Here is a 26986-nt window from a genome sequence, read left to right on the forward strand (position 1 = left end):
CTTAAAAGCAAGATAAGAAAAGATCAAATTGTTTCCAAGTCACTTGACAGTGAACCAAAACAAAGTTCCAGAATATGTACAGGAATAAAAAATATATACCGTACCCAGCAAGGTAAAATTCACAAAGTTGGACATCCAATCAAAAATTACAAGGCATGTAAAGAAGCTAGAAAATATGACCTACAATGAGAGGGGGAAAATAATCAATTGAAACCAACCCAGAATTGACACTGATGTTCGAATTAGCAGCAAGAACACTAAAACAGTTATTATTTGTATTCCATATGTTTAAAAGTTAAAAACAGTTTGTTTTAAAAGACTCCAATTTGACTCCTAAAAATGAAAACTACAGTGTGTGATTAAAAACATACTGGATGGAATTAATGTCAGATTAGACACTGGAGAAGAAAATATTAGAACACTTAAAAACATAGCAATATGGGCTTCCCTCATAGCGCAGTGGTTAAGAATCCACCTGCCAATGCAGGAGACATGGGTTTGAGCCCTGGTCCGGGAAGATCTCACATGCCGCGGAGCAACTAAGCCCATGCGCAACAACTACTGAGCCTGCGCTCTAGAGCCCGTGAGCCACAACTACTGAGCCTGCATGCCGCCAACTACTGAAGCCCGCGCACCTAGAGCCCGTGCTCCGCAACGAGAAGCCACCTCAATGAGAAGCCTGCGCACCACAACAAAGAGTAGCCCCCACTTGCCGCAACTAGAGAAAGCCTGCATGCAACAATGATGACCCAACACAGCCAAAACTAAAGATAAATAAAATAAATAAATTTAAAAAAACAATCAATGTAACTCATCATATTAACAAACTACAAAAGCAAAACCACATAATCATCTCAATAGACTCAGCAAAATCAGTTGACAAAAACCAGCATCCAATCCTGATTTAAAACTGTCAAACTAGAAATAGGAGCATCCTCAATCTCATAAAGAGCAACTACAAAAAACCTACAGCTGGGACTTCCCTGGCAGTCCACTGGTTAAGACTCCGCACTTCCACTGCAGGGGGCAGGGGTGTGATCCCTGGTTGGGGAACTAAGATCCTGCATGCCATGCAGTATGGCAATAAATAAAAAACAAAAAAACCCTACACCTAACATCATACTTAATAATGAAAGAATGAATGCTTTCACCTTAAGATCAGGAACAACATAAGGATGTCCACTCTTTACATGTTTACTTAATATTGTACTGGACATTCCAGCCAGTGCAATAGAGAAGTAAAATAAATAAAATGCATAGATATTGAAAAGTTTTCTTTATTCACTAAAATAATCAACTATGTAGAAAATTCTGTGGAATCTACAGAAAGCTTCTAGAACTAATAAATGAGTACAGCAAGACTGTAGGATTCACGTGAATACACAAAAAATAATTGTATTTCTGTATACTAGCAAAGAAAAATCAGAAATTAAAATTTTTTTAATCCATTTACAATATTATCAAAAATATTAAGCACTTAGAGATAAATCTGACAAAAATGTGAAAGAACTGTACATTGAAAACTAAAAATTATTGATGAGAAAAATTAAAAGGGATAATAATAAATGGGAAGATATATTATATCCATGGGTTGGATGACTCAATATTGAGAACCGTCAGTTTTCCCCAAGTTGATCTATAAACTCCACACAAGGGCTTCCCTGGTGGTGCAGTGGTTGGGAGTCCGCCTGCCAATGCAGGGGACATGGGTTCGAGCCCTGGTCCAGGAGGATCCCACATACCGCAGAGCAGCTGGACCCATGTGCCACAGCTGCTGAGCCTGCGCTCTAGAGCCTGTGAGCCACAAATACCGAGCCTGAGCGCCACAGCTACTCAGGCCAGCGTGCCTAGAGCCCATGCTCCACAACAAGAGAAGCCACTGCGATGGGAGGCCCGCGCACCACAGTGAAGAGTAGCCCCCTATTCCCACAACTAGAGAAAGCCTGTGCGCAACAACGAAGACCCAGTGCAGCCAAAAATAAATAAATAAATATTTTTTTTAAAAAACCTCCACACAATGTCAACCAAAATCCCAGCAGACTTTTTGTAGAAATTTACAAATTGATTATAAAATTCTTATGGAAGTTCGAAGAACCTAGAATAGCTGAAATAACTTCAAAAAAGAAGGACAAATTTGGAGAGGTCTTGTATCTATTTTCATTAACAAGAAAACCAGCAAACAACCCAATTTTAAAATGGTCCAAAGATCTGAATATTTTACCAAAGGATATACATGGATAGTAAATAAGCACATGTAAATATGCCCAACATCATTAATTAGGGAAATGGAAAGTAAAACCACAATGAGATACCACTATATAACAATAGGAATGGCTAAAACTTTAAAAAGTTGACCATACCAAATGTTAGTGAGAATATAGAGGAACTGGAACTCTCATACATTGCTGGAATGGATATAAAATGGTACAACCACTTTGAAAAACAGCCTGACAGTTTCTTAAAATGTTAAATATATACCTTCCTTATGATATAGCCGTTACACTCCTAGGTACTTTACCAAGGAGAAATGAAATTATAAGTCCATATGAAGACTTATACACAAATGTTCATAGCAGCTTTATTTAAAATAGCCAAAAACTGGAAACAAATCCAAATGTCCATCAACAGATGAATGAATAAACTGTGATATAGCCATACAATGGAATACTACTCAGCATAAAAAAAATGAATCATTGATACATGCTAGAACATGGATGATCTCAAAGTAATTACTCTGAGTGAAAGAAGTCAAGACCCCAGCCACCAGCCACCAAAAAACGAAGTAGATATTATATGATTCCAGTATAGAAAGCATGCCTGGGGATTGGGAGACATATAAGGTAGAGGTAGGAGGAAGAACAGGAAGGAGGAATTACAGGAGACACAAGGAAACTTTTGGGAGTCATGGATATATCCATTATATTGATTGTCATGATAGTTTCACAGGTATACAGATGTCAAAACTTATCAAATTGTACATGTTAAATATGTGCAGAGTACTGTATGTCAGTTATGCTTCAATAAAGATGTTAACTTTTTTTTTCTTTTTTTTTTTTGCTGTACGCAGGCCTCTCACTGCTATGGCCTCTCCCGTTGCAGAGCACAGGTTCCAGACACACAGGCTCAGAGGCCATGGCTCACAGGTCTAGCCGCTCCACGGCATGTGGGATCTTCCCGGACCGGGGCACGAACCCGTGTCCCCTGCATCGGCAGGCGGACTCTCAACCACTGCGCCACCAGGGAAGCCCAAGCTGTTAACTTTTTTAATGAAAAAACAACCCAGGGACTTCTGCTTCTGGAAAGATAGAGTAGATATACTCTTCCATATTCCTCCCACTAAGTACAACTAAAACTCTTAGACTTTGTTTACACAACAAAAATAAGATACTGAAAGGTAAAGAGGCTGACAAGCTAGGAACTTTCAGACCCAAGAAACAACAGGGTGGTGAGTTCCCTGGGCATTCCTTTTTCTTTATATATCCCAGACAGAGTTCTGGAAAAGTTGATAATCCAGAAACACCTACAAATGTAGACAAAAGAAGCCCCAAGAAAATCCTGCTCTCAGGGCTTCCCTGGTGGTGCAGTGGTTAAGAATCCATCTGCCAATGCAGGAGACATGGGTTTGAGCCCTAGTCCAGGAAGATCCCACATGCCATGGAGCAACTAAACCTGTGTGCCACAACTACTGAAGCCCGAGAGCCCTAGAGCCTATGCTCTGCAACAAGAGAAGCCACTGCAATGAGAAGCCTGTGCACTACAACGAAGAGTAGCCCCTGCTCACTGCAACTAGAGAAAGCCCATGTGCAGCAACAAAGACCCAACACAGCCAAAAATAAATAAATAAATTGGAAAAAAAAAAAAGAAAGAAAGGAAATCCTGCTCTCTCTAGCTAAAGGACCAGGAAAGGGGCAGTCTAGCAGGGCATCCCCTTGCTGGGTTAGTGTCAGAGAAGGTGAAGTGACAAACTGACCCCCCGTCGTGTCAGTGGAGCCCGCCACAGGGAAGAGTAATGAGGCACTCTTCCTCCTCCCAACTAGGGTGGTATTGGTGAAGGTTTAGTGGGGAATCTGAATTCCCACCCCCACCCAGCAATAATAAGGTACTCCTCCCCCACCAGGGTGGCAACAGAGACCGAGTGGGGAACATGGACTTCCACATCCATCCAACAGTAACAAGGGGCACCTCTCTTCCCCTGTCAGCACAGTGTCAGAGGAGGTCTGTGAAAACAGAAGATTTAGATAATATCTAGAGTCTCATAACATTATAGTCAAAATGTCCAGGATTCAATCAAAATCAGTCATATGAAGAACCAGGAAAATCTCAACTTGAATGAGAAAATACAACAGGTACCAACACTGAAATGACACAAATGTTAGAATTATCTGACAAGGATTTTAAAGTAGCCGTCATAAAAATGTTTCAAACAATCATCAACACTTGAAACAAATGAAAAAATATAAAGTCCCACATAGAAATAGAAGATATAAAGAAGAACTAATGACAAAAACCAAACTAACCCTCAATGAATGGGCTCAACAACAGAATGTAGAGGATAGATGAAAGAAGTAATGAATCTGAAGAGTGTATAATAGAAATCCTCCAATCTGAGCAACTGAGAGAAAATAGATTGGAAAAAAGAAGAAGGAGGAGGAGGAGGAGGAGGAGAAAAGAAGGGAGCCTGGGGGACTTATGGGACTATAACAAAAGATCTAACATTTTGGAGTTCCAGAATTTTCTTTCCCAGTGGAGTCCCAGAAGGAGAAGGGAAAGAGAGTGAGGCTGAAAATATATTCAAAGAAATAACGGCTGAAAAATTTCCAAATTTGGCAAAAAAACATAAGATTCAAGAAGCTGAGTGAATCCTGACAAGGATAAACTCAAAGAAATCTATACCAAGACATCAAAATCAAATTTCTGAAAACTAATAACAAAAAAATCTCAAAAGCAGTGAGAGAAAAATGACACCTCACTTATAAGAGAAAACAATCTGAATGACAGCAGATTTCTCATCACAAACTACTGAGGCCAAAAGGCAGTGGCAAGACATTTTTCAAGTGTTAAAATAAAAGGACTGTCATCCCAGAATTTTATATCCAACAAAAAAAATATCCTTCAGATGGGGCACACATATACCATGGAATATTACTCAGCCATAAAAAGGAACTAAATTGGGTCATTTGTAGAGATGTGGATGGACCCAGAGACTGACATATAGAGTGAAGTCAGTCAGAAAGAGAGAAACAAATATCGTATATTAACGCATATTTGTGGAATCTAGAAAAATGGTACAGATGAACCAGTTTGCAAGGCAGAAATACAGACATAGATGTAGAGAAAAAATGTATGGGCACCAAGGGGGGAAAGGTGGGGTGGGATGAATTGGGAGATTGGAATTAACATATATAAACTAACATATATAAAATAGATCAACACTTGAAATGAGAACCTGCTGTATAGCACAGGGAACCCTGCTTCACTTCTCTGTACAGTAGAAGCTAACACAACATTGTAAAGCAACTATACCCCAATAAAAAAATAAATTAATAAAATAAAATAAAAACATCTTTCAGGAATGAGGGGCGGAATTCCCTGGTGGTCCAGGTTAGGCCCAGGTTAGGACTCTGCGCTTCCACTGCAGGGGGCACAGGTTCAATTCCTGGTCAGGGAAATAAGATCCTGCATACTGTGCAGTGTGGCCAAAAAAAAAAATGTAATGACGGGAAAAATCAAGACATTCTCAGAAGAAGGAAAACTAAGAATTGTTACTATCAGACCTACTTAAAAAGAATGGCTAAAGAAAGTACTTAATCAGAAAGGAATTATAAAAGCAGGCATCTTGGAACATCAGAAAGGAAGAAACAACAGCAAAAGAGTAAAAATATGAGTAAATACAACAGACACTTAAGTTTTCTAAATTATATTTGACAATTGAAGCAAGAATTAGACGTCTGTCTGATGTGGTTTCCAACGTATGTAGAGGAAATATTTAAGATACTGTTGTTATAAATGTGAGAGGATAAAGGATTTAAATGAAGAGAGGAAGAGGTGGGTGTGACTATAAAGGGGTAGGATGAGGGAGATCTTTGTGGTGATGGAATAGTTTTGTATCTTGATTGTGGTGGTGGTTCCACAAATCTATACATGTGATAACATGGCATAGAGCTATGCACACACATTTCATCCATGTCAATTTTCTGGTTTGATATTATACTATAGTTACACAAGATATATCCATTGGGGGAAATTGCGTGAAGGGTACAGGCGATCTCTCTGTACTATATTTACAACTTCCTGTGGATCTATAATTATTTCAAAATAAAAAGTTAATTTAAAAATGTAATTACATAAAATACAAAAAAAACCCCAGCAATACCTAATAAGTGAAAGCAAAAATGAAACAAATAAATCCAACTGTGTATTGAGTTAGTAGTACAACCACACAGAGGAATTATTTTAAGTGACCTTAAACACAGTAATTTGACTCTACATCCTTAATAGGAAATACGCTAAGGACAAAAAAACAATTGCAAAGAAAGAAATAAAAACTTAAACCATTTAAGTAACCTTATTGATGGCAGTCTCATTTTATTCTGATATTGCTGTGTGTTTATCACAGAATAAAACAGATAAGTAATTATGCTGGCATCATTAAGAGCCAGTATCCTTTTCTGGTGTGGGAGAAAGGAGACAGAGAATTAAGATAGTTAAAACTGTCGAAAACTGAATTGAATGGGAAATACCAGTAAATTTCATAATGTATTTTCCCTTAAAAAGAGAAATAATGAAACAAGAAATCATATTTCTTAGTTCTGCTCACTGCAAAGTCCTAGAATCAACAACCAACCCAGGAGCAATGAGCACCACCAGATTGTGGTCTCTAAATAATATTCCTACAAAGAGGAAATAGGGGCTTCCCTGGTGGCGCAGTGGTTGACAGTCCGCCTGCCGATGCAGGGGACACGGCTTCGTGCCCTGGTCCGGGAGGATCCCACATGCCGCGGAGCGGCTGGGCCCGTGAGCTATGGCGGCTGAGCCTGTGCGTCCAGAGCCTGTGCTCTGCAACGGGAGAGACCACAACAGTGAGAGGTCCGCGTATCGCAAAAAAAAAAAGAGGAAACAGGGTTTCTTAGAGAAATAGCTGATTCTAGGTCTGGTCCAGGACATGTACAAGATGAGCCTGAAACATTTGTCCCAATATTAGGATATCAAGGATGCTAGAGAAACTACTAGGCGGTATCAAAACACTAGCACCGGACAAAACCCCTACTGTCCAAAGATGGGACAATTTAAGCATCAAGAATAATACTTGCAATGGATTAAAATGTAGCCAAAATGTATAAATCTGTGAATTCATGATGGTACTCAAGATAATAAAAATAACTTTATTGATCACCTTTGGAGAATACTAGGGAACCAACTCATTATTTTGAAAACTGATAAATAAAGGAGAAAAATCATTTATCCATCCTTTCATATGTGAACTATACCACACAATAACTAAAACTTTAATGAGGAGATATTTCTCTTTATAAATGCCGTAGAGCTAATAAATGAAGAAATAATGATATCCTCGAATTGAATGCACCATTCTGCAACCCTGTATAGTATAAAGGATCTAGGCAATTTTCATCAAGGGCTGCTAACATCAGTAAAAGAGTGATATCTAGACCCCATGAACCTCCTGAGGAACGTACACATCACCACTTAGGAACTGTTCCAGCCCCAAAAATTGAACGTGAATCTGCTCTTACCAATTCACAGGAATAACACCATGGGGATGCAGTGAGAAAATCCAGACTCTGGGAAACCCTACAGTGCAAACAACCAAGTTTCTTCCACAAATAACGAGAGAAAAAGAGAGAGAGAGAAAGAAACCTACAGATTTAAACAGACTTAAGAGACACATCAGCCAATTGTAATGTAGGAGAGTCCTATTTGGATCTTGATTTCAACTATAGGGGGAAATAAATGTTCAACAAATATTTGATGCTATTAATGTCTTGTTTTTAACTTTGAGCTTTGATAGCTATGGTTGGTATGTTTATGTTCTTACCATTTAGAGATACATACTGAAAAATTTACAGATGAAATAATATGCTGTCTTGATTTGCTTCAAAATAACCTGGGTTCAAGGAGGAAAGTGGGAGGTGAGTATAAATGAAATGATTGGCTAAGAGTTGATCACTGGGTGTTAAGGCTGTGTGATAAGTACATAGAAATTCATTTTACTATTCTCTCCACTTCTGTATGGCTTTCAAACTTTTCATAATAAAAATTTTAGGGCTTCCCTGGTGGCACAGTGGTTAAGAATCCACCTGCCAATGCAGGGGACATGGGTTTGAGCCCTGGTCAGGGAAGATCCCACATGCCACAGAGCAACTAAACCTGTGCACCACAACTACTGCGCCTGTGCTCTAGAGCCCACGAACCACAACTACTGAGCGTATGGGCCACAACTACTAAAGCCCACGCACCTGGAGCCCTTGATCCACAGCAGGAGAGGCCACTGCAATGAGAAGCCCGCACACCTCAACTAAGAGTAGCCCCCACTTGCCGCAAATAGAGAGAGCCCGCGCACAGCAACAAAGACCCAAAACACAGCCAAAAATAAAAAACTTTAAAAACTAAAAACAAATTTTTGTAATATACCCTTATAGAGCCAGAAAACTGAATTCTTATAATTGCCTCCCTGATCTCCACCTATTGGTCTTTCTTCTGTTCTCTGGAGCCTAGAAGACTAGTATCACAGTAATAGTAATAAAAATAATATCAACAATAACAGCCAATATTTTTGGAGCACATACTTACTATGTGCTAAATGCAGGTTATGAGCTTTTTATGAAGATTTTCATGTAATCCTGACAAAGTCCTGAAGTAGGTACAATTATTATCCCATTTTACAGATGAGGAACCTGAGGGCAATAGGTTTGATGACAAAGCTCAGCTTCAAACCAAAATCTGACTGCGGATTTCCAGCTTATAACCACTAAGCTACACCAACACACAGGGTAAAAGGTGAAGAGGGCTGTCATGGCCTCAGTCTTCCCTTTTTTGGGTTAAGCATCCTGACTTCTTTCACTCTGCCCCTCCCTGCCAATGTGGCTTCAATGTCCCACACCATCATTGGAGCACCCTTGGAGCACTTTGGAGTTATAGAAGCAGTTGAGTTTCTTGAAAGCATCCTAGGCTCCCTGTACAGCTTGCGCCACCCCCATGCACACCCGAGCTGCGGGGATTGCCAGACAATCTCTAGTCGGCCTGCATCCAGGCTGGGATCCCGAACATGTGCAAGTCCCAGGGGTGGCATGGCTCACCTGGGCCTCGGTGCCTCTTCTCCATCCAGATGTAGCAGTTGTTCTGAGCCACCCCGGTCTGCGAGTCCAGGAATGGGAGACGCACACTGCGCTCTGCGCACAGGCGCGAGTTATAACTCCGGCAGTGCTCAATGGCCTCCTTGTAGAACTGGTCCCCGAGCCTGCCGGGAGACAGAGAGAGGAGGAATGAGGCCAGGGAAAACCAGAACACACGCAGAAGGAAACTGAAGTCACCCACCCACCTCCCAGGGAAGATTTTGCGGTTATGAAGACCAAGGCAATGTGTACCAAGAGCTTTGCCAAGCAGCAGAATCCAACTCAGTGTCAGGTCTCCAATAGGTTCTATTTCCTGTACTAAATCCACCAGGAAACTTAGAAACCCCTTTAACAAAGAAATGAGGACCCCAAGAATAAGCCACCGGTAAAAGTGACACTTCCCTGTTCTAGGAAGCATGAGGTCCCACTCCAGAATGGAAGTAGCTCTAGAACAACCTTCTGCATGGGATCTACTAGGACACCAGGCTTCTAGAGCCCCCTGCCCCTTAAAATCCCCCATTAGCCACACTTTTTTCTCAGTGGTAACCAACAAAGGCACTCTAGATTGAACCCAAACCACCAGCACAGATACAAAGATTTCCATTACAATAGAAGAGAAACACTCCATAGAAAAGGCTAGAAGGTCAGAGGAAACATCCTGTAAAAGTAGAGCTATTATGGAGGAAGGAGGTGAAGAAGGGCATGCACCAATCTTTTAAAACCACACACTTAAAGAAAAATAACTTTCTGATGGAAAACAAACAAAAGAAACATTTGAAATAATAATAGTTGATTTTTGACCTCAAAATAATTCAATTCCAAGAGTTTAATACACAAATAGAAAGACCTTTCTGGTTTGCTGGAGTGGTGATCTGATTAAGCACAGTAAATTTTAGGTGTCTGAATCTTTGGTATCCTTGGACATGTGGTGATGCTACTAATTTTAAGATAATGTCCTTTTCAAAAACCAAAAATACAACATTCTATAATTGATCAATCTTAAAACACAAACATAATCAATGAGATCAAATACCTAACAAATAAAAGATAGGCATATGGCAGAGGTTAATAATGACCCAAGGGGCCTTCCCTGGTGGCGCAGTGGTTAAGAATCCGCCTGCCAATGCAGGGGACACGGGTTTGAGCCCTGGTCTGGGAAGATCCCACATGCCGCAGAGCAACTAAGCCCGTGTGCCACAACTACTGAGCCTGCGCTCTAGAGCCTGCGAGCCACAACTACTGAGCCCACATGCCGCAACTACTGAAGCCCGCGCTCGGTAACAAGAGAAGCCACTGCAGTGAGAAGCCCGTGCACCGCAACGAAGAGTAGACCCCGCTCGCTGCAACTAGAGAAAGCCCGCGCGGCAACAAAGACTCAATGCAGCCAAAAATAAATACAATAAATTAAAAAAAAGTAATGGCCCAAGGAATTACAGATGTAATCACATGACGTTTACCAGGTAAAGCAGAGATTCTTAGTGAGGAGAGTGAGGAAAAGGCAGGAAGAGGAGGAGCCTCAGGGATTACAGAGCCAAAAGGGAGACTCGAGTAGCTCATTTTGAAGGGACATTATGAATGTCCCTCTTTTTTGGTCTATGTAGATCCAAGGATGCCAAAATGGGGGGGGGAGGGGTCTAAGTTTAAAATAATATATTTCTTAACCAAAATATTTAGAGCAGTAAAGAAAGAAAAATTTAAATGGATTCTTCTGTACTCTTTTTCACTTTTTTATTGAGGTGTAGTTGATGTACAGTATTTTGGAAGCTACAGGTGTACAGTAGATAGTGAGTCACAACTTTTAAAGGTTATCCTCCATTTATAGTTATCGTAAAATATTGGCTATATTCCCTGTATTGTACAGTATACCCTTGTAGCTTATTTTATATGTAATAGTTTGTACCTCTTAATACCCTACCCCTATCTTGCCCCTCCCCCTTCCCTCTCCCCACCGTTAACCACTAGTTTGTTCTCTTTATCTGTGAGTCTGCTTCTTTTTTGTTATATTCACTAGTTTGTTGTATTTTTTAGATTCCACATATAAGTGTTATCATACAGTATTTGTCTTCTTACCCTTTTTTAAAAGTCAATGGGTCAGACTGTACCAAAAATCTTAAAGCAAATTCCTTATTCTGGGAGGATACAATCATTGAAGCTTCTGAGGCATCTTTTGGAACTACTTGTGGACGTGCCTCCTAAAAAAAAGCCCTTTGCTCCTTTTTTACCTCTGGGCATCTTCCCTCTCGCAAGGACGGCATAACAGCTCAGAAAGTGTCTAGCAGTTGCAAAACCTAACTGTAATCAAATTATAATAGTCACACAGCTGGAAATGAATTGGGGAGGGGGAATGAAAGCCCATCAAAATGCTATAAAATGGAACTGCACATAAGCTGATGTAATCAAAGTTAGTAACAAGGATCATGAGATTGATCAAAAATAAAGAACCATTTCCTGCGAAGCGTTCACATCTGTGTCCCACCAGTTTAAATACCTCCTTCTGCTAAGGCGATGCAGCTCAGTGTAACAGAACTGTCGAGGGCAGCTCAGCCCAGGCAAGGTGACACACAGCCTGTCCAGGGTGTCCTGGGGGCGCCAGCTTCCCTCCACATAACAGAGACCAGTCACATCACATGGACGAGAACTGACAAGAACACACGACAGAGAAGCGTCTGATGTGAGAAGCCGTTATCTGGTTTCCCAGGATATTTTGACAGACTGCCAAGAAAGATGTTAACTATTCCAACTCCAAAACTTCTGCTTAAAGAGAAACCATGGAAGGAAAGGAGGGAGGGACGGAGGGAGGGGAAGGAAGGAAGGGAGGGAGGGAGGGAGGGAAGGAGGGAGGGAGAGAGGGAGGGAGGGAGGGAAGGAGGGAGGGAGGGGAAGGAAGGAAGAAAATTGTACACTAAAACTCATCAACTGGATAGCTAGTGGGAAGCAGCCGCATAGCACAGGGAGATCAGCTCGGTGCTTTGTGACCACCTAGAGGGGTGGGATAGGGAGGGTGGGAGGGAGGGAGACGCAAGAGGGAAGAGATATGGGGACATATGTATATGTATAACTGATTCACTTTGTTATAAAGCAGAAACTAACACACCATTGTAAAGCAATTATACTCCAATAAAGATGTTAAAAAAATAAATAAAGATGCCTTCAAAAGAATAAAAAATAAAGAAAAAAAAAAACTCATCAACTGGAGAGAAGAGGGTTTCCATTTTCAAAACAAACTTCTGGAAGCCAGTACAAAAGAAATCTACAATAGGATCTCAAATCAGACTTTTCTCGATATGCCTGGAACTCGCTTCCAACAGCTTCAATCCCAAAAAGAGAAACAAGAAAGTGAACTTGCTGAAAATGAGAAGTGCGTTTGGCCAAGTCCATGCCCCATACTGAATGGAACGAAAAAGTCAAACAAAGTGGCTCACTGGGTGAAAATTAATTTCATCTTAAATACTTTCCACTTTCATAACATGCAATGTTATTAGTAACAGGCATGCTGCGGGGAAATGTGTATTTTTAAATGTAATCTTTGTGTGAATGATACCTCCCTTATGTAAACAGGGGAGATTTTCTGAGGACTGGAACAACCGTATTAAAGACTGAAGCTACAAAAGTGTGACAGCCATCACCCTCTGCCATCGTCCCCAGGGAAGTCACTTTTAAACAGGCCAGGCATTGGCAGCGATTTGGAAACAAAAGTTTAAAGCCTTTTTTAAGATATGTGAGGAGAAAAGAGACTTCATCCTCTGATAAATTCAAGCTGCACTTCTCCAAAAGTTAATTAGCCAAAAGCTTCACAGGGCTTGCTCTGTTCTCTAGAAGAAAATCAATGGCCAGGTCTCCCTAACCCATGGAAAGCAATTTAAACAGGAGAGGGGACAAATGTCCTTTTCAATGTGGTATTTCTTTTTTTTTTTAATTGAAGTATACTTGATTTACAACGTTGTGTTAATTTCAAGCGTACAGCAAAGTGATTCAGTTATACATACATATATATATATACTTTTTCAGATTCTTTTCCATTATAGGTTATTATAAGATATTGAGTATAGTTCCCTGTGCTATACAGTAGGTCCTTATTGTTTACCTATTTTATATATAGTAGTATGTATATGTTAATCCCAAACCCCTAATTTATCTCTCCTCTCCCCATGTGGTATTTCTTTTTTAAAAATCCCACATTGGGGCTTCCCTGGTGGCGCAGTGGTTGAGAGTCCGCCTGCCGATGCAGGGGACACGGGTTCGTGCCCCAGTCTGGGAAGATCCCACATGCCGTGGAGCGGCTAGGCCCGTGAGCCATGGCCACTGAGCCTGCACATCCGGAGCCCGTGCTCCGCAACGGGAGAGGCCACAACAGTGAGAGGCCCGAGGCCTGAGTACCGGAAACAAACAAAAAAAATCCCACATTGATAGGATCCCAGGGGTGACATTTGCATTAAACTTGCAAGGGAAAGGGACTTCCCTAGCGGTCCAGCGGTTAAGACTCCTCACTCCCAGTGCAGGGGGCCCGAATCAGGGAACTAGCTCCCGCATGCATGCCATAACTAAGAGTCCACATGCCGCAGCTAAGACCCAGCACAGCCAAAATAAAAAATAAATAAATATTAAAAAAAAAAAAAAAAGAAAGTTGTAAGGGGCAGAGGAAGGGGCAGAGGAAGCTGGGAAAGGCTGGCAGCAAATGAATCATTTCGTGCAGTGGTGACCAGTGTGCCCCAGGCTGGGACAGGCACGGCCCAGCCTCAGCCATCACCTGTCTGCATCAAACCAAGGGGGCTAGATTTTCCACAGGGTGATAGATGTCTTGGGCTCAAAGAAGCTGGCACGAGGCAGAGTAGAATGATGGTCTCATCAACAACTGACTTCAGGCTACTCAAGGCTGGAATCAGAAGCAGGAAAGGCAGGGGGAACAAAGTGCTGGGCTCTCTGCCAGAGCAGGAGCCCCTCACGGCCTGCTGCTTGGAGCAGTGCTGGCTGCCCCGCACTGGAGCTTTTGTGAAGGGTTTTGTGGGATCCTTAGCGATCCCTTCTGGAGTGAGAGAGCCATCCTAGCTCTGAGAGCTTTCCGGTGGCCCTCCTTGAGCATATCTGTGGAGAAATGGATTCTAGGCACCAAAGAGGATTCAGAGTGGAAAAAAATAAGACTTCTCCAAAAGGACTGCCAACTAGGCTCCACATGTGATTTTTCAGAGCCTGTCATACCCTCTCCAAGACGCCCTGCTCCCCTTCCTCACATTTCCACCTCCCTCTCTCGAGACCTTGCCTGTTCTCTTAGATTCCATGTCCACTGTGCCGAACAGACTCCCAACTCCGACCCCCAACCCAGACACCTAGGGCCCCTCCCTCTTCATTGTCCCTGTGGTCCCATGTTCTGACCCAAGGACAAGTGTCCTGCCCTGCCCCAAACATGTGTCCAAGAGTGAATTCTTCATGCCCTGCCAAAGACTGCTCCCTCCCCAGTCTCCACAGGGGTGGGAGCGGGGACCTGAGGGAACCCTGCTCTGTCTCTCCCCAGCACCGTGTCCTTGACCCTCCCCTATCCTTCAGCCCAGCTGGCACCAAAGTCTTTCATGTCTCAGGGAGCTCTCCCATTCTCTCCTTTCCCACCCCGTGGCCACAGGTCCCTTCCAGCTGTAAAAACAGGACCTTGGCCCATCACAGCTATTTGTGCTCATAAACAGAGATAAGCAGAGATAAAGAGGAGCTCAGGCCTGTGGCAGATTGCTGGCCCTGCCTTCCCCCATCGGCCCCTCTTCTCTGTGGGCACCTGGCTTTCCTGCTGTCTCACTCAGCTGCCCAACTTCCACAATGGCCCACACACACACATTAAAACTCATCTACACCAATTTGCTAACTTCCTCCTGTTTGCATTTAAACACGTTTAACTCTAACTGTGGCACGGAAAGCCATCTCCCATTTGTGTCGTGTTTTGTAATAATTAGCAAGCAGGGGGCAATATTTGCCGAGGTGGGGGAACCTTTTCATTTTCCTCACCGTTACACTGTTCCTCAAGCTGCCCTTGAAAGAAAACCAAGTTTAGTGTTTGCTATGGACTGAATTGCATCCCCCCCACACCCATGAAATTCACGTGTTGAAGCCCTGACCCCACAATGGATGGTATTTGGAGATGGGACCTTTGGGAGGTAATTAGGTCATGAGAGTAGAGCACCCAAGATGGGATTATCGCTTTCTCTCTCCCTCTCCCTCCCTCTCTGTCTCTGTCTCTCTCTTTCTCTCTCTCTCTCTCTGCCATGTGAGGACATAGCAAGAAGGCAATTACCTGTGACCCAAGAAGAGTGCCCTTACTAGACCTCACCTAGACCATGCTGCCACACTGATCTCAGACAACCCAGCCACCAGAATTGTGAGAAATAAATGTCCGTTGTTTAAGCCACCCAGTCTATGGTTATTTTGTTATAGCAGCCCCAGCTAAGACAGGGTTTCTTATATAAAATAGGAAGGGAGATAGAGGATTTTAAGAGAGAGATTCAATCCCCTTCCTCCTCATTCTGTCCTCTTCCAACAAAAACAACAATAATAATACTATTAACAATGGCAATTTTAACTCAACTCAATGTTTAATACTTGTCTTCCCTACTAGACTACAAACTCCATGAGGGCGGGGACCACATCCTCAGGGCCACTGCACACAGCCATTCAGATTTTACACTAAACCACACCAGGCACACCTTTCATATAAACTCCAGTGTGAATCGTACTGGAGCAGTGTAACCCAGCAGCCCTGCACACCTGGCTTTTCCAGTGGTTCACCTCCAGCATCTAGCAGAGAGCCCAGCACACTGTAAGTGTCCGAGAATTCTTTGTTGAATTGCTTTCAACAACTCATATACCACTCACTTATGGTAGGAGTTTCAATCAGAGCAGTAAAGCATATGGTGCATGCATGGTCTTCTGAGTTTTTTGCACATATAGGGTGGTGATTTAGATTACATGACTGTCTACTTGCAACTTTAAAAAAAATATTAGAAGAACGTTTGCAGGCACTTCCACTTAGTCCTCAGCACCCGGCCCCTGTTACTGCAGCAGTGTCCTGACTGCAATCGCTATAGCTCTCCTCCTACCCAGCTGACAGAAAGAAGTCTCCCTCGAACCCAGTTTTCAATCTTGCATTCCTCAGTACAGAAGCCAAGATGGCTCCCAAGAGTGCCAAATTCTTCTACTGAGCTGTTCAGGCCCTTGAAGAGTCTTGGTATTGAGGTAGAACAGAGACTTGGAATCAGGCAGATGAGTCCAGCTCCACTGCTTACTGGCTACACGAACCTGGGGCAAGTTACTTACTCTCCTTGAGCCTAAATTCTCCTTCCCACAATATGGGTACATAGCTCCTACTTCAGCTCCAAGATAATTAAATGAGAACCTCTGACTCACAGAGGTAAATGCCTGTCATCAGTGGTGATTCCTCTCTCCTTCCTTCAAAGAGCAGTGTTTTCTGCCACTTTATCACTTGACCCTCTGTCTGAGCAGGCTAATGCCCTCCATGTGACACACATACACACAACAGTATCTTTGAGGTTGTCAGGTACCCACACAAACCTCCAACCCAAGACATTAGGCAGCAGGGTGGTGAGGCCAACCTCAGGCAGCAAGGAGAGCAGAGTAGATGCTGCACGGTGATCTCAGGAGTCTAAAGCCTGCCCCAGGTGCAGAAACCGCATCTGGCTTGTTTGCTGCTCTATCCCCAAGCCCAGCAGAGCTTGCTGTGTTGGGTTGATGATGAAGGACTGAGTGGATGAATGAATGAATCCTTATCTGACCTTCCTGCGTATATGAAGCAGACAGGCCTTCCCTGGACCCCAACAAAATACTTTACTCAGACCCCCACCCCCACCCCGAGTCTGGAATTCTTCTTGCCTCCTGGCCTTGGCCTGGTTGACCTTACCCTGTTCAAGGGCTGGCTGAAGTCCCACCTCTTCCAGGAAGCTTCCCCAGTTATTCCTGCCAATGGTTCTTGCTCTCTGCCTCTCTGAGCTCCCTAATTGTCTCACTCATGTTTGGCCAGTCTCTACCACCGTCCTTCTCTCTCCCCACGCAACTGGATTATAAACATCTTGAAGACAGGGACTACGAGTTATATACTTCTGTGCTACCCCACCAAGCACAGTGCTGAGAATGGAGAAGCATGTGATAAATACAGATTGCTTGTTTGAAATGTCACGCCATCCTTAGCAAACTCATGGAAGCTTCACAGTTGAGGGACGCTGAGGACCTTCTTTCTCCAGATGACAGTGAAGTGAGCCTGAAGTTACGTGGCTTCTCCAGAGTACAGGGTTAGGCATCTGAAAACAGATATCCTATAAGTTCAAATTCTACTGAATTCTCTTCATCATCTTAAAAAGGGTCGCTTCAGCTCTTGAGATTGTATTTCTCCATCTACAGTACTCACACCAAGATGCAGAACCAACATTCCTCTTCTGTGAACTCTGTAAGAAGCTCACTGAATATTGTGCTGTGCTGTCATCAGATCACCCCAGGAAGACTTGCTCCTCTTCTGCTGATGTAGGAAACACCCCTTCTGTGCTTATCAAGAATGCCGTCACCCCACCTTCCAGAAGAGGGATCTAGGGCAGAGGTTCTCAAACTTTGGTTTGTATCAGCATCAATGCGGGCAGGAGGGTGGGGTGGCATTGTGCAATTCTGATGCTGGAGATGTGCCTGTGATCCAGACATCTGGATTTTTGACAGATTCCCCCGGTGATTCTGAGAAATATGAGACTCACTAATTGAAGGACAGTTCCCCCAAACTCCAGAGCAAGGGCAAGAACAAGAGAACCCTGTGACGCTCTTCAGCCATGTTGTAACAGCAGAGCAGGAAAGCCTGGTTCACTGACTTTAACTCAGCTTGTTTCGTTCCTGTGGGAAATGTTTTTCAGGCAGCAGACATGGATTAACCTGGCAGCACTCACCTGCAGCAGACGAGTCCCACAGAAGTCCGCATCTCTCACAAAACATCCACAAGGCCTGGTCAAGACAACCGTACGGAGATCCTGACTTCCTTAGGGCGGTCACTCTGGAGGCGACTCTGACCTTCCTAACATCACAGGAAAGGCACCTGGGGAACGAGGGTATCGCCTTGCAAAAGCCAAGTCAAACGAAGAATTTGAACCCTAAAACTCCCATCGTGACTTGAAATGCCGCTCAGTCTGACGTTCAGGCCCGCTGGACCCAACAAATCCCTTTTCCGGCATCTGCTCTGGTGAAGATTTTTCAGGGACTTATTATGCAAAGCTGCCTAAGCAAGACGGAATTTATACTGAGAACCTGGCCATGATTCCTGAGCTGCCACTGGGCGTTCTGATGACATACGCAACTTGGGGTTGAAGTCAAGGGGCAGCCAAGGACAGGAGACTAGAGGTAGGAGAAAAGCAGTGTGACTCCTTCCAGTAAATAATGGGAGAATGGGGGAAGGGGAGTGAGAAAAGGGAGATGCTCTGCGGGGGGGGGGGGGGGGGGGGGGGAGGAAGACTGTAGCTTTTCTTGTATCCAAGGTTTGCCTTTCAAATGGCATCCAGACTTGACAAAATAAATCTCTCCTCCAGAGGCTAAAGAATGTGTAGAATGCAACCAACTTTCAAAAGTGGCGGGGCGGGGGTGGGGGGGGGTGGGGGGGGTGGGGGGGTTGCTTTATCTAGGGTGAAGCATACCTAGAAAGAAAATACACACCCACCACAGAAACTTCATTGATTAAGTATTTTTAGTTTCCCTGGTTCATAGACTAAGTCCTTTCTGAAATCCCAGCTATGTGCTGGACACCAGTATGCTGTCCCCCGAGGGTGATGGCCAGGAGAAGCAGCCTATGGATTAGAGACAAACACATCCTTAGACCCCATCTTTGCTTCTGGAAAATGAGAGCCTCAGTGCTGCCCTCCCCAGTAAAGGGAATATTGGTCTGGCATTTAAAACACAGCCACAAAGAACACATCCTCTGTAGTCAATTCTCGATGCAGCAGTCCAAGGGATCTTTTTAAAATGGAAATCAGATCACGACATTCTCCTCCTTAAATCCCTCCAATGGCTTTCACTGCACTTAGAATATAATTTGAACTCCTTCCCGTGGCTACAGGCCCCCAGACTATCTGGCTGTGCCCACTTTTCCTACTTCATCTTGTCTCCTACCCCCCTTCCCTACTGGACTCCATCCTCACTGCACTTCTTTCTGTCTCTCTAATAAACTAAAATCATCTCATCTCAGGATTTTACACATGCTATTCCCTGTTCCTGGTATACATTTCTCCCAGATCTTCTCATGGCTGGCTTCTATTCAAAGAAGTCTTTTTTCACTCACTGAATCTAGGGTAGCCCAACCTATTCCACTCCTGCTCTAGCCTTTACTATCTCATATCCTATTTTGTTTTTTCCATACTATTTACCGCTCTAAAAAAGTCTCTGGGGCTTCCCTGGTGGCTCAGTGGTTGGGAATCCTCCTGCTGATGCGGCGGATGCGGGTTCGAGCCCTGGTCCGGGAGGATCCCACATGCCGCAGAGCAATGAAGCCCGTGCTCCACAACTGCTGAGCCTGCGCTCTGGAGCCCGCGAGCCACAACTACTGAAGCCCGCGTGCCTGGAGCCTGTGCTCCACACAAGAGAGGCCACCGTGATGAGAGGCCCATGCGCCGCGGCGAGGGGTGGACCCTGCTCGCCGCAACTAGAGAGGGCATGCAAGCAGCAGGGAAGACCCAATGCAGCCAAAATAAATAAATTAAAAAAAAATAAAAATATAAAAAAGTCTCTGCTTTCTCTTGGCCTGCTGATCACCTCTACGTAACAAAATTGTGAACTCTGGGCGAGAAGGACCTTTATCTTCCTGATAACTGCATCCCCTACACCTAACACAGGATTTGGCACATAGGAAATGCTAGTCAGATAACGCTGAAAAAATAAATGAAAGATCCAGGCCAACCTGCAGCAGAGAGTTTGGAGGGTATGGAAGCCCAGCCTTGCAGAGGGCAAGAAGCTCAGTGCTCAGGAGAGGACTGTGCCCCCAGCACAGGCAGTGAAAATCACACCTCCACCTTCTCACTTCCGATCCTCTCACACACCCGTGACAGTGGGTGAGGGACCAAGTCTACTGTCCATACCCAAATCCTGCTCAGGACCCCACAACGCCACCTATACACCCCAAAGCCTGGAGAGAAGTGGGACCAAGTGGATAAATGCTGCCATTCATGGTATCAGCCACTCCTTTCTACGCCCAAAAAGGACTTTCCAGGACTGATACTGGCACCATAAACAAGTGGTGGCCAGAAGTGGTCCCCAGAGTAACTTACTCCAATTCCCTGAAAGGGCCTCTCTCTGAATTAACGTCCTCTGTGTGTACGTTCTCAGAGAGCTGATCCACATGTCCTCTTCCAGAGCCCCAAGCCCACCGGTAGTGGCAGAGGCAGGAGCAGCGTGCGGGTGGGGAAGCACTGCTTGATGGGAAATCAATGGGAACTTGAAGGTCATCTGGAGGGCGCTGTCTCCCTATCATGCACCTGCTGGGATGGGATTTGTGGTCCTGACCTCGCTTGGAGACCTCTGCCCTCCTGTCAGAGTTGGTTAAAATCAGCCTGCCGAAGCAAACACCCTGCAGACCAAATGATCTCTGGGCCGTCCTTCGAAGGGACATCAAGCCAAACAAAGAAGCACTGAGTCTCATCTAACCTGCCACAAGGTTGAGAGTCACCCCAATTTCTCTTGGCAGCCCCCTGGGAAAACTGTCCCAGGCCTGCTGCTTTTAGAGGCACATACTTGTAAACCTTTTAATAAAGACAGAACAAAGCCAGGCTAACCGAGAGGCTGGTCATGTCTCCAAATTTAAATTCTCTGGTGGAAAAGGTAGAACTGTCTTGAAAACTCAAGACCAAAACTGAAAGGTGAGTGCACTCTAGAAATACCTAAATCTGCCCTCATAACCTCTACATCCCAGGATAATGACAAAGGATACAAAACCTCCACACTGCTTAAAGGAGGTGTATTTTTCTTCCCATCCCAACAACTATTAGGAAACATGACTGGATTTAGAACCTGATTCTCCTTTCCTCATGGACCTATTTTCCCAAGTCCCCTTCCTTCCTTCCATCTTTCCTTCCTACCTCCCTCCCTCCCTCCCTCCCTCCCTTCCTTCCTTCCTACCTCCCTCCCTTCCTTCCTTCCTTCCTTCCTTCCTTCCTTCCTTCCTCCCCTCCCATGCCTTTCCTCACCTTCTTCCCCCAGTCTTTCCACCTCATCAAGAGTCAGTTAACATACAGAACAGGAGAAAAGCATTCAGCCCACATCTCCAACCCAAAAGGTGAAGATGAGTCTGGTATAAAAATGAGGACGAGACACCCTCAACATATTTATAGAAGGATGACAAGATGATAATGATCATAAAAATAACAGTGGCAAGGTTTCCATTTGTTGGGCACTTACTATGTGTGCCAGGCACTGTTCTCAGCACTTTATATGTATAATCTCATTTCATCCTCACAACAACCCCATCCTTCTATTTCCCCCCATTTCACAGATTAGGAAACTGAGACTCAGAGTTTTAAGTGATGTGCCTAGGGTTTTAAGCGGCATTGTGAAGACAGAAGCCCAGGCAATTTCAGTCCTGCTCTCGGCTGCTACACTATCAACCTCCCACAGGGACACCACCGCCCTTTCACGGTGAGTTGAGCCTCCAGAACTGGAATGACTTGGACAATACGTCTTTTTTTGGAGGCACCTGGTTTCTCTAAGAGCATCACCAATTTGCTGGGTAATCTTAGCTACTTCTCTTTTGGGGCCTCAGTTTCCCAAACTGCCAAACAGTCCAGAGGTAAACTTTCCAATCACAGAGTCATCCTCAGTAACTCAAGAAGTAGGTTGGTTATGGGGCTGCCTGAGAAGATACCATCAGAGAAATACAAAATGTCATGGTGTAGTTTAGAAACCACAGCCATATGGAAGGTGCACAAGTGGTGATGGACTCTGAGAGGCCCTGTAGGTCTGAACATCTACTGAAGGGAGGAAAAGAAAGATGCCAGGTTATCATAAACTAGGGTCAGAGTTAAGAACCCCAGAGTGTTAGAGACCGTCTGGCCTGATGCCTTTGTTGTACTGCAAGGAAAACCAACAACCAGAAAGATGAGGTGACTTCCTCCAGTCTCACAGGGGCAGGGCTGAGAGTCAGTCCTCAGCCTCCAGGCTGCCAGTTCAGGGACTTCTCCACTGTTTACAGTAGGGGTCCGCAAACTGCAGTCCCTGGGCCAAATCTAGCCCACCGTGAATTTCTATAAATAAAGTGTAATTGGAAGACTGTCACACCCATTCATTTATGTACTGACTGTGGCCACTTTCATGCTATTGTGGTAGAACTGAGTGGTTCCAATGGAGATCGCACGGCCTGCAAAGCCTGAAATATTTACCTTCTGAATCTTTACAGAAAAAGTTTGCCAACTCCTGGTTTACAGTATAAGCCTTGAATAATGAAAAGACTCCACCTTTGGGGTGAAAGAAAATAGAATGGGAGGCCAAAGAGTCTTAAGCAGATAGTTTTACAATTATCCCAGCTGGGTACAACTTAATAAAAACCCATAAATACAGTTAATAATAAGGAAAACAAGCACTAGCTCACCCTACCTATTTAATAATTATCATTAACAACAGCAAGTAAAACTCATCACTGAAATTTTTTTTCTAGCCTCCCTTGAAAGCCCTTTTGCACTTAGGAAATACTCTCGGCCAATGGGCAAAATGATACTTCATACAATTGCACAAACCTCATTTCCTCCTGATGAGTTAAAGACTGTTGCTGAGGCAGTGGGGGAATTGAGAGCAGTGCCCCTCCCTGGGGTGCCCTCTGTCAAAGAGGAGGTGTTAAAACCCACTTGTCCCCCTCACTCTGAATAAAACCGTCAGGAACAACCAGGCACAGCAGAGACTCTCATTTATGCTTCATGCTTCCTCTGCCCCTGGTGTTCCCTGCCTCTCTCATCCATCTCTCTCTTCCCCAGAAAGCGATCAGAATCAGCATAAGGCTGAGAGAAGCATCCCAGCCCTTGGCTGTTTTGATGAGGATGGTCCATCCCATGGAACAGAGGGATGGTGCTTGGCCCCTGACGGGCTGAGGTGGGAATCAAGGCTGGACCTCCGTTCTAGGTCAGAGTTGGAACTTAATCACTGGGAGTAGGCAAGTCTCTCAGCCTCTCTGGGCCCTGGGCTCCCACCTCTCAAATGGAGAGAATCATCCTCACATATTCCAAATGATGGAATATGGACAGAGCCCAATTAAGGGACAAGGCAGGTCAGCCAGGCAGCACCCTGGGTCCAATCTCTAAGTCATAGTAAAACCCCACCAGGAATGTGGAAAGTTGCAGAGGCATATATTTACCAGCACTATCTCAGGCAGAGAACTTCAAGAAGTAGGGCCCGGTCTTTGTGGAACAGTCTCGGTTCACATCGAGGTCCTGGCATAACTGCTAATAACTTCTGCTTTCCCTCTCAGAAGTGCCTCTGCTTGGCTGATAAATGATCAGGTCACCCTACTGATAAGCTGTTTAGAGTCAGAGAACGGTGAGATTCCCCTCACCCGGAACATGGTCAGTGATAGCAGTAAATGGGCTTCTAAGGAAGACATGTCCAGTTTGGTCAAGAATTGGGGTGCAGGTCACGGGCCAGAACTGAATTGTTGGGGACGAGAAAGAAGAGGTTGCCTCCAGTGACCCGGCTTCTCTGGTGGCCCCTCAGCCAGCCCTTTGCCTCTTCTTATATTTGTTAAATAAATATTTAGAGAATATCAGCCCTGGAGAGAAGAGGGGGCTTCAGAAAGTACTGTAAGAGCAGTGATGTACCAACAGGTACTTACCACCTGCCTGCACTGCTCAGTACCTGATCTGCAATCCCCAGGACCAGGTCCAGTCCAGGCCCTTCACTGAGCCCAACCCTGACTCGTTCTGGGGACCTGGACCCAAGTGAAGCTCAGAGCCTCCGTTTCTTCTTAGAAACTCCTTCCCACAGGGGCTGCACCTCATCTACCAATCCTGCTCAACCACAGGGATGCACGTGGCCGTGCTGTGTTCTGGGAACTCCGTCATTAAGCGAGCTGAGAGGCAAGCGAAAAGAAAGAAAGGAACAGAAGAGCCAACTTGAGCGAGAGGCTGACGTCTGTGGGGGAAGAGGGACGGGCAGGGCAGCCGATTAGAGAAAAGGTAACAGAGGAGGAAGAGGAAGGGGAGGAGGAGGCCGGGGACAGGAGTCAATATAGCAGAGAGGGAGCAGCCTGGAGCACCTGCCTGCCCCACAGTCATTAATATCTCTTCTGAGGACAGGTTATCTGGGGAATTTATGCTCTCTAATAATTACCTTGCAGAGGCTTCCACTTATCTTACCAGAAGAATCTGCCAGTTGCCAGACAACACAGGGTTCTGGTTAATTCCACCCACCCTGCCCTCCACCTCTACCCAGCCCTCCCAGCCCCCCAGCTCCAGTCCTCTGACCTCTAACCTTTCCTCGCCTCTCTGGCCTGAGGGAAGTTGAGGGTAAGAAGAGTCTCAATAACTTCCAGCAGATTTAAAGGCTCACTGGAGCTGACCGAGGAGGTTGGGGGGCTGTCCCGTGTTGACAGACATGAGAGATAAGTTGAGGCCAGGCCAGGGGATGCAGTAAAGGGCTACACAGGCAAAGCAGAAGCAATGTTTTGGGGCAGACTGATTTAACTATTTTTGTCTTCAGCTGACTGATGCCAGCAGATCTGGTTAGCGTTAATTTTTTTTTTGTCTTCACATCCCTCCTCAAAGCCTTCTGTCCCCACCCGCAGCGCTCCGATGATGGCTCCCTCCAGTAATGGTCTGGCCGTTTATGCAGTAACCATCATACGCTGCCTTGGGTGGCCGGGGTCTCTATAAACACATGTCCCAGCCCCAACTGGGAGCTCCTGAGAGCAGGCCTTGGTTCAAGTCCCCTTGTGCCAGCATCTGCTCCTGAGTCTCAGCAGTACCACTGACCGGGCCACACACTCTTCTAAGCGCTTTAGAAATAGCGATACGGACTTCCCTGGTGACGCAGTGGTTAAAAATCCACCCAATGCAGGGGACACAGGTTCGAGCCCTGGTCCGGGAAGAGCCCACATGCCATGGAGCAACTAAGCCCGTGCGCCACAACTCCTGAAGCCCGCGCACCTAGAGCCCATGGTCTGCAACAAGAGAAGCCACGGCAATGAGAAGCCCGCACACCGCAAAGAAGAGTAGCCCCCGCTCGCCGCAACTAGAGAAAGCCTGCGCACTGCAACAAAGACCCAATACAGCCAAAAATTAAAATTAAGTAATTAATTAATTTAAAAATAATAATAGTGAAAAACACAGATGAAATCAAATTTAATAAAAAATATTTAAAAAAAAAAAAAAGAGGGCTTCCCTGGTGGCGCAGTGGTTGGGAGTCCGCCTGCCGATGCAGGGTACAGGGGTTCGTGCCCCGGTCTGGGAAGATCTCACATGCCGCGGAGCGGCTGGGCCCGTGAGCCATGGCCGCTGAGCCTGCGCATCCGGAGCCTGTGCTCCGCAACGGGAGAGGCCACAACAGTGAGAGGCCCGCGTACCGCAAAAAAAAAAAAAAAAAGAAATACAGATGCATTTCATCTGCACAATGGCCCCGTGAGAGAGATGCTCCTCCTATCCCCCATTACAGGTGAGGACACTGGGGCTCAGACAGCTTAAGTCATGAGCCCAAGATAACCTAGGGAGTGGCCGAGTCAGGATGTGAACAGGCCATCTGTCTCAGAATCTCCACTCTTCAGCATTCCACTCACGCTGCCTTGACAGTAAAAGTTTGCTGATCCATCGGAACATTTTATATTGTACCTACCCACTTATTTACGGTACTCTTTTCTAAAATAATAATTTTCATTAAAGTGATAATAAGCACAGCCATCAGCTAACAGTCATTGCACGTGTGTAGTTGCACATGTGTAGGTGCCAGTCCCCCCGTCCACCCTGCAGGGAGACACCATTATTGGCCCCATGCTCCAGCCGCCTGTCTGCCCCAGAGACACCAACCTCCTCCTGGCTCGGGGCCTTTGCACCTGCAGCTCCCTCTACAGGCGCCCTCTCTTCATCATCACAGGGCGGGCTGCTTCTGCTGCTTCTGCTCCGCTCAGCCCACCCCCTCAGAAAGGCCCTCCCCGAATTCCTGACCCACAGCACCCATTCTTAACCCATCTCTCTGGTTTAGGGCCTTTTCAGCACCTTGCCAACTATCAAAACTTATTTTATTTATATTTACTTACTACCTGTCTTCCCCCCACTAGATATCAAAACTATCAAAACTTATTTTATTTATATTTACTTACTACCTGTCTTCCCCCCACTAGATATGTCAGCTCCCTGGGAGAAAGACTGGTCTGGTTTGCTCACCCCAGTATGCCCAGTGCCTAAGACTGGGTACCTGGCATAGAGGAGGCACTCAATAAATATCCCGTAGGCACTGTATAAACGATATACCACTGGGCCTTATGGAACACATGGCGGCTGCTCAGTTGGACACTTTCACGTAAACCCTCCGATCTGTTCAATTTTCATTTATTGAGCCTTTACAGTGTACCAGGAATCTTGCTGAGTACTTAGTATTTCATTGTACCCCACTATGAGAGAGAGAATGTCTTTACCATCCCCATCTTACAGATGAGG

General features: G+C 45.0%; 1 protein-coding gene across 1 annotated transcript in view; it reads right to left on the reverse strand.

Annotated features, from left to right (window-relative positions):
- The window catches only part of DPF3 (double PHD fingers 3), a 256158-nt gene that overhangs the window by 137625 nt on the left and 91547 nt on the right, over positions 1-26986 (reverse strand). The window contains exon 2 of the mRNA XM_032624903.1: positions 9315-9475. Coding sequence (XP_032480794.1) covers positions 9315-9475 — 161 coding nt within the window. The remainder of the gene's footprint in view (positions 1-9314; positions 9476-26986) is intronic.

The sequence above is a fragment of the Phocoena sinus genome, chromosome 2 (genome assembly GCF_008692025.1).
Source record: "Phocoena sinus isolate mPhoSin1 chromosome 2, mPhoSin1.pri, whole genome shotgun sequence".
NCBI lineage: Eukaryota > Metazoa > Chordata > Mammalia > Artiodactyla > Phocoenidae > Phocoena > Phocoena sinus.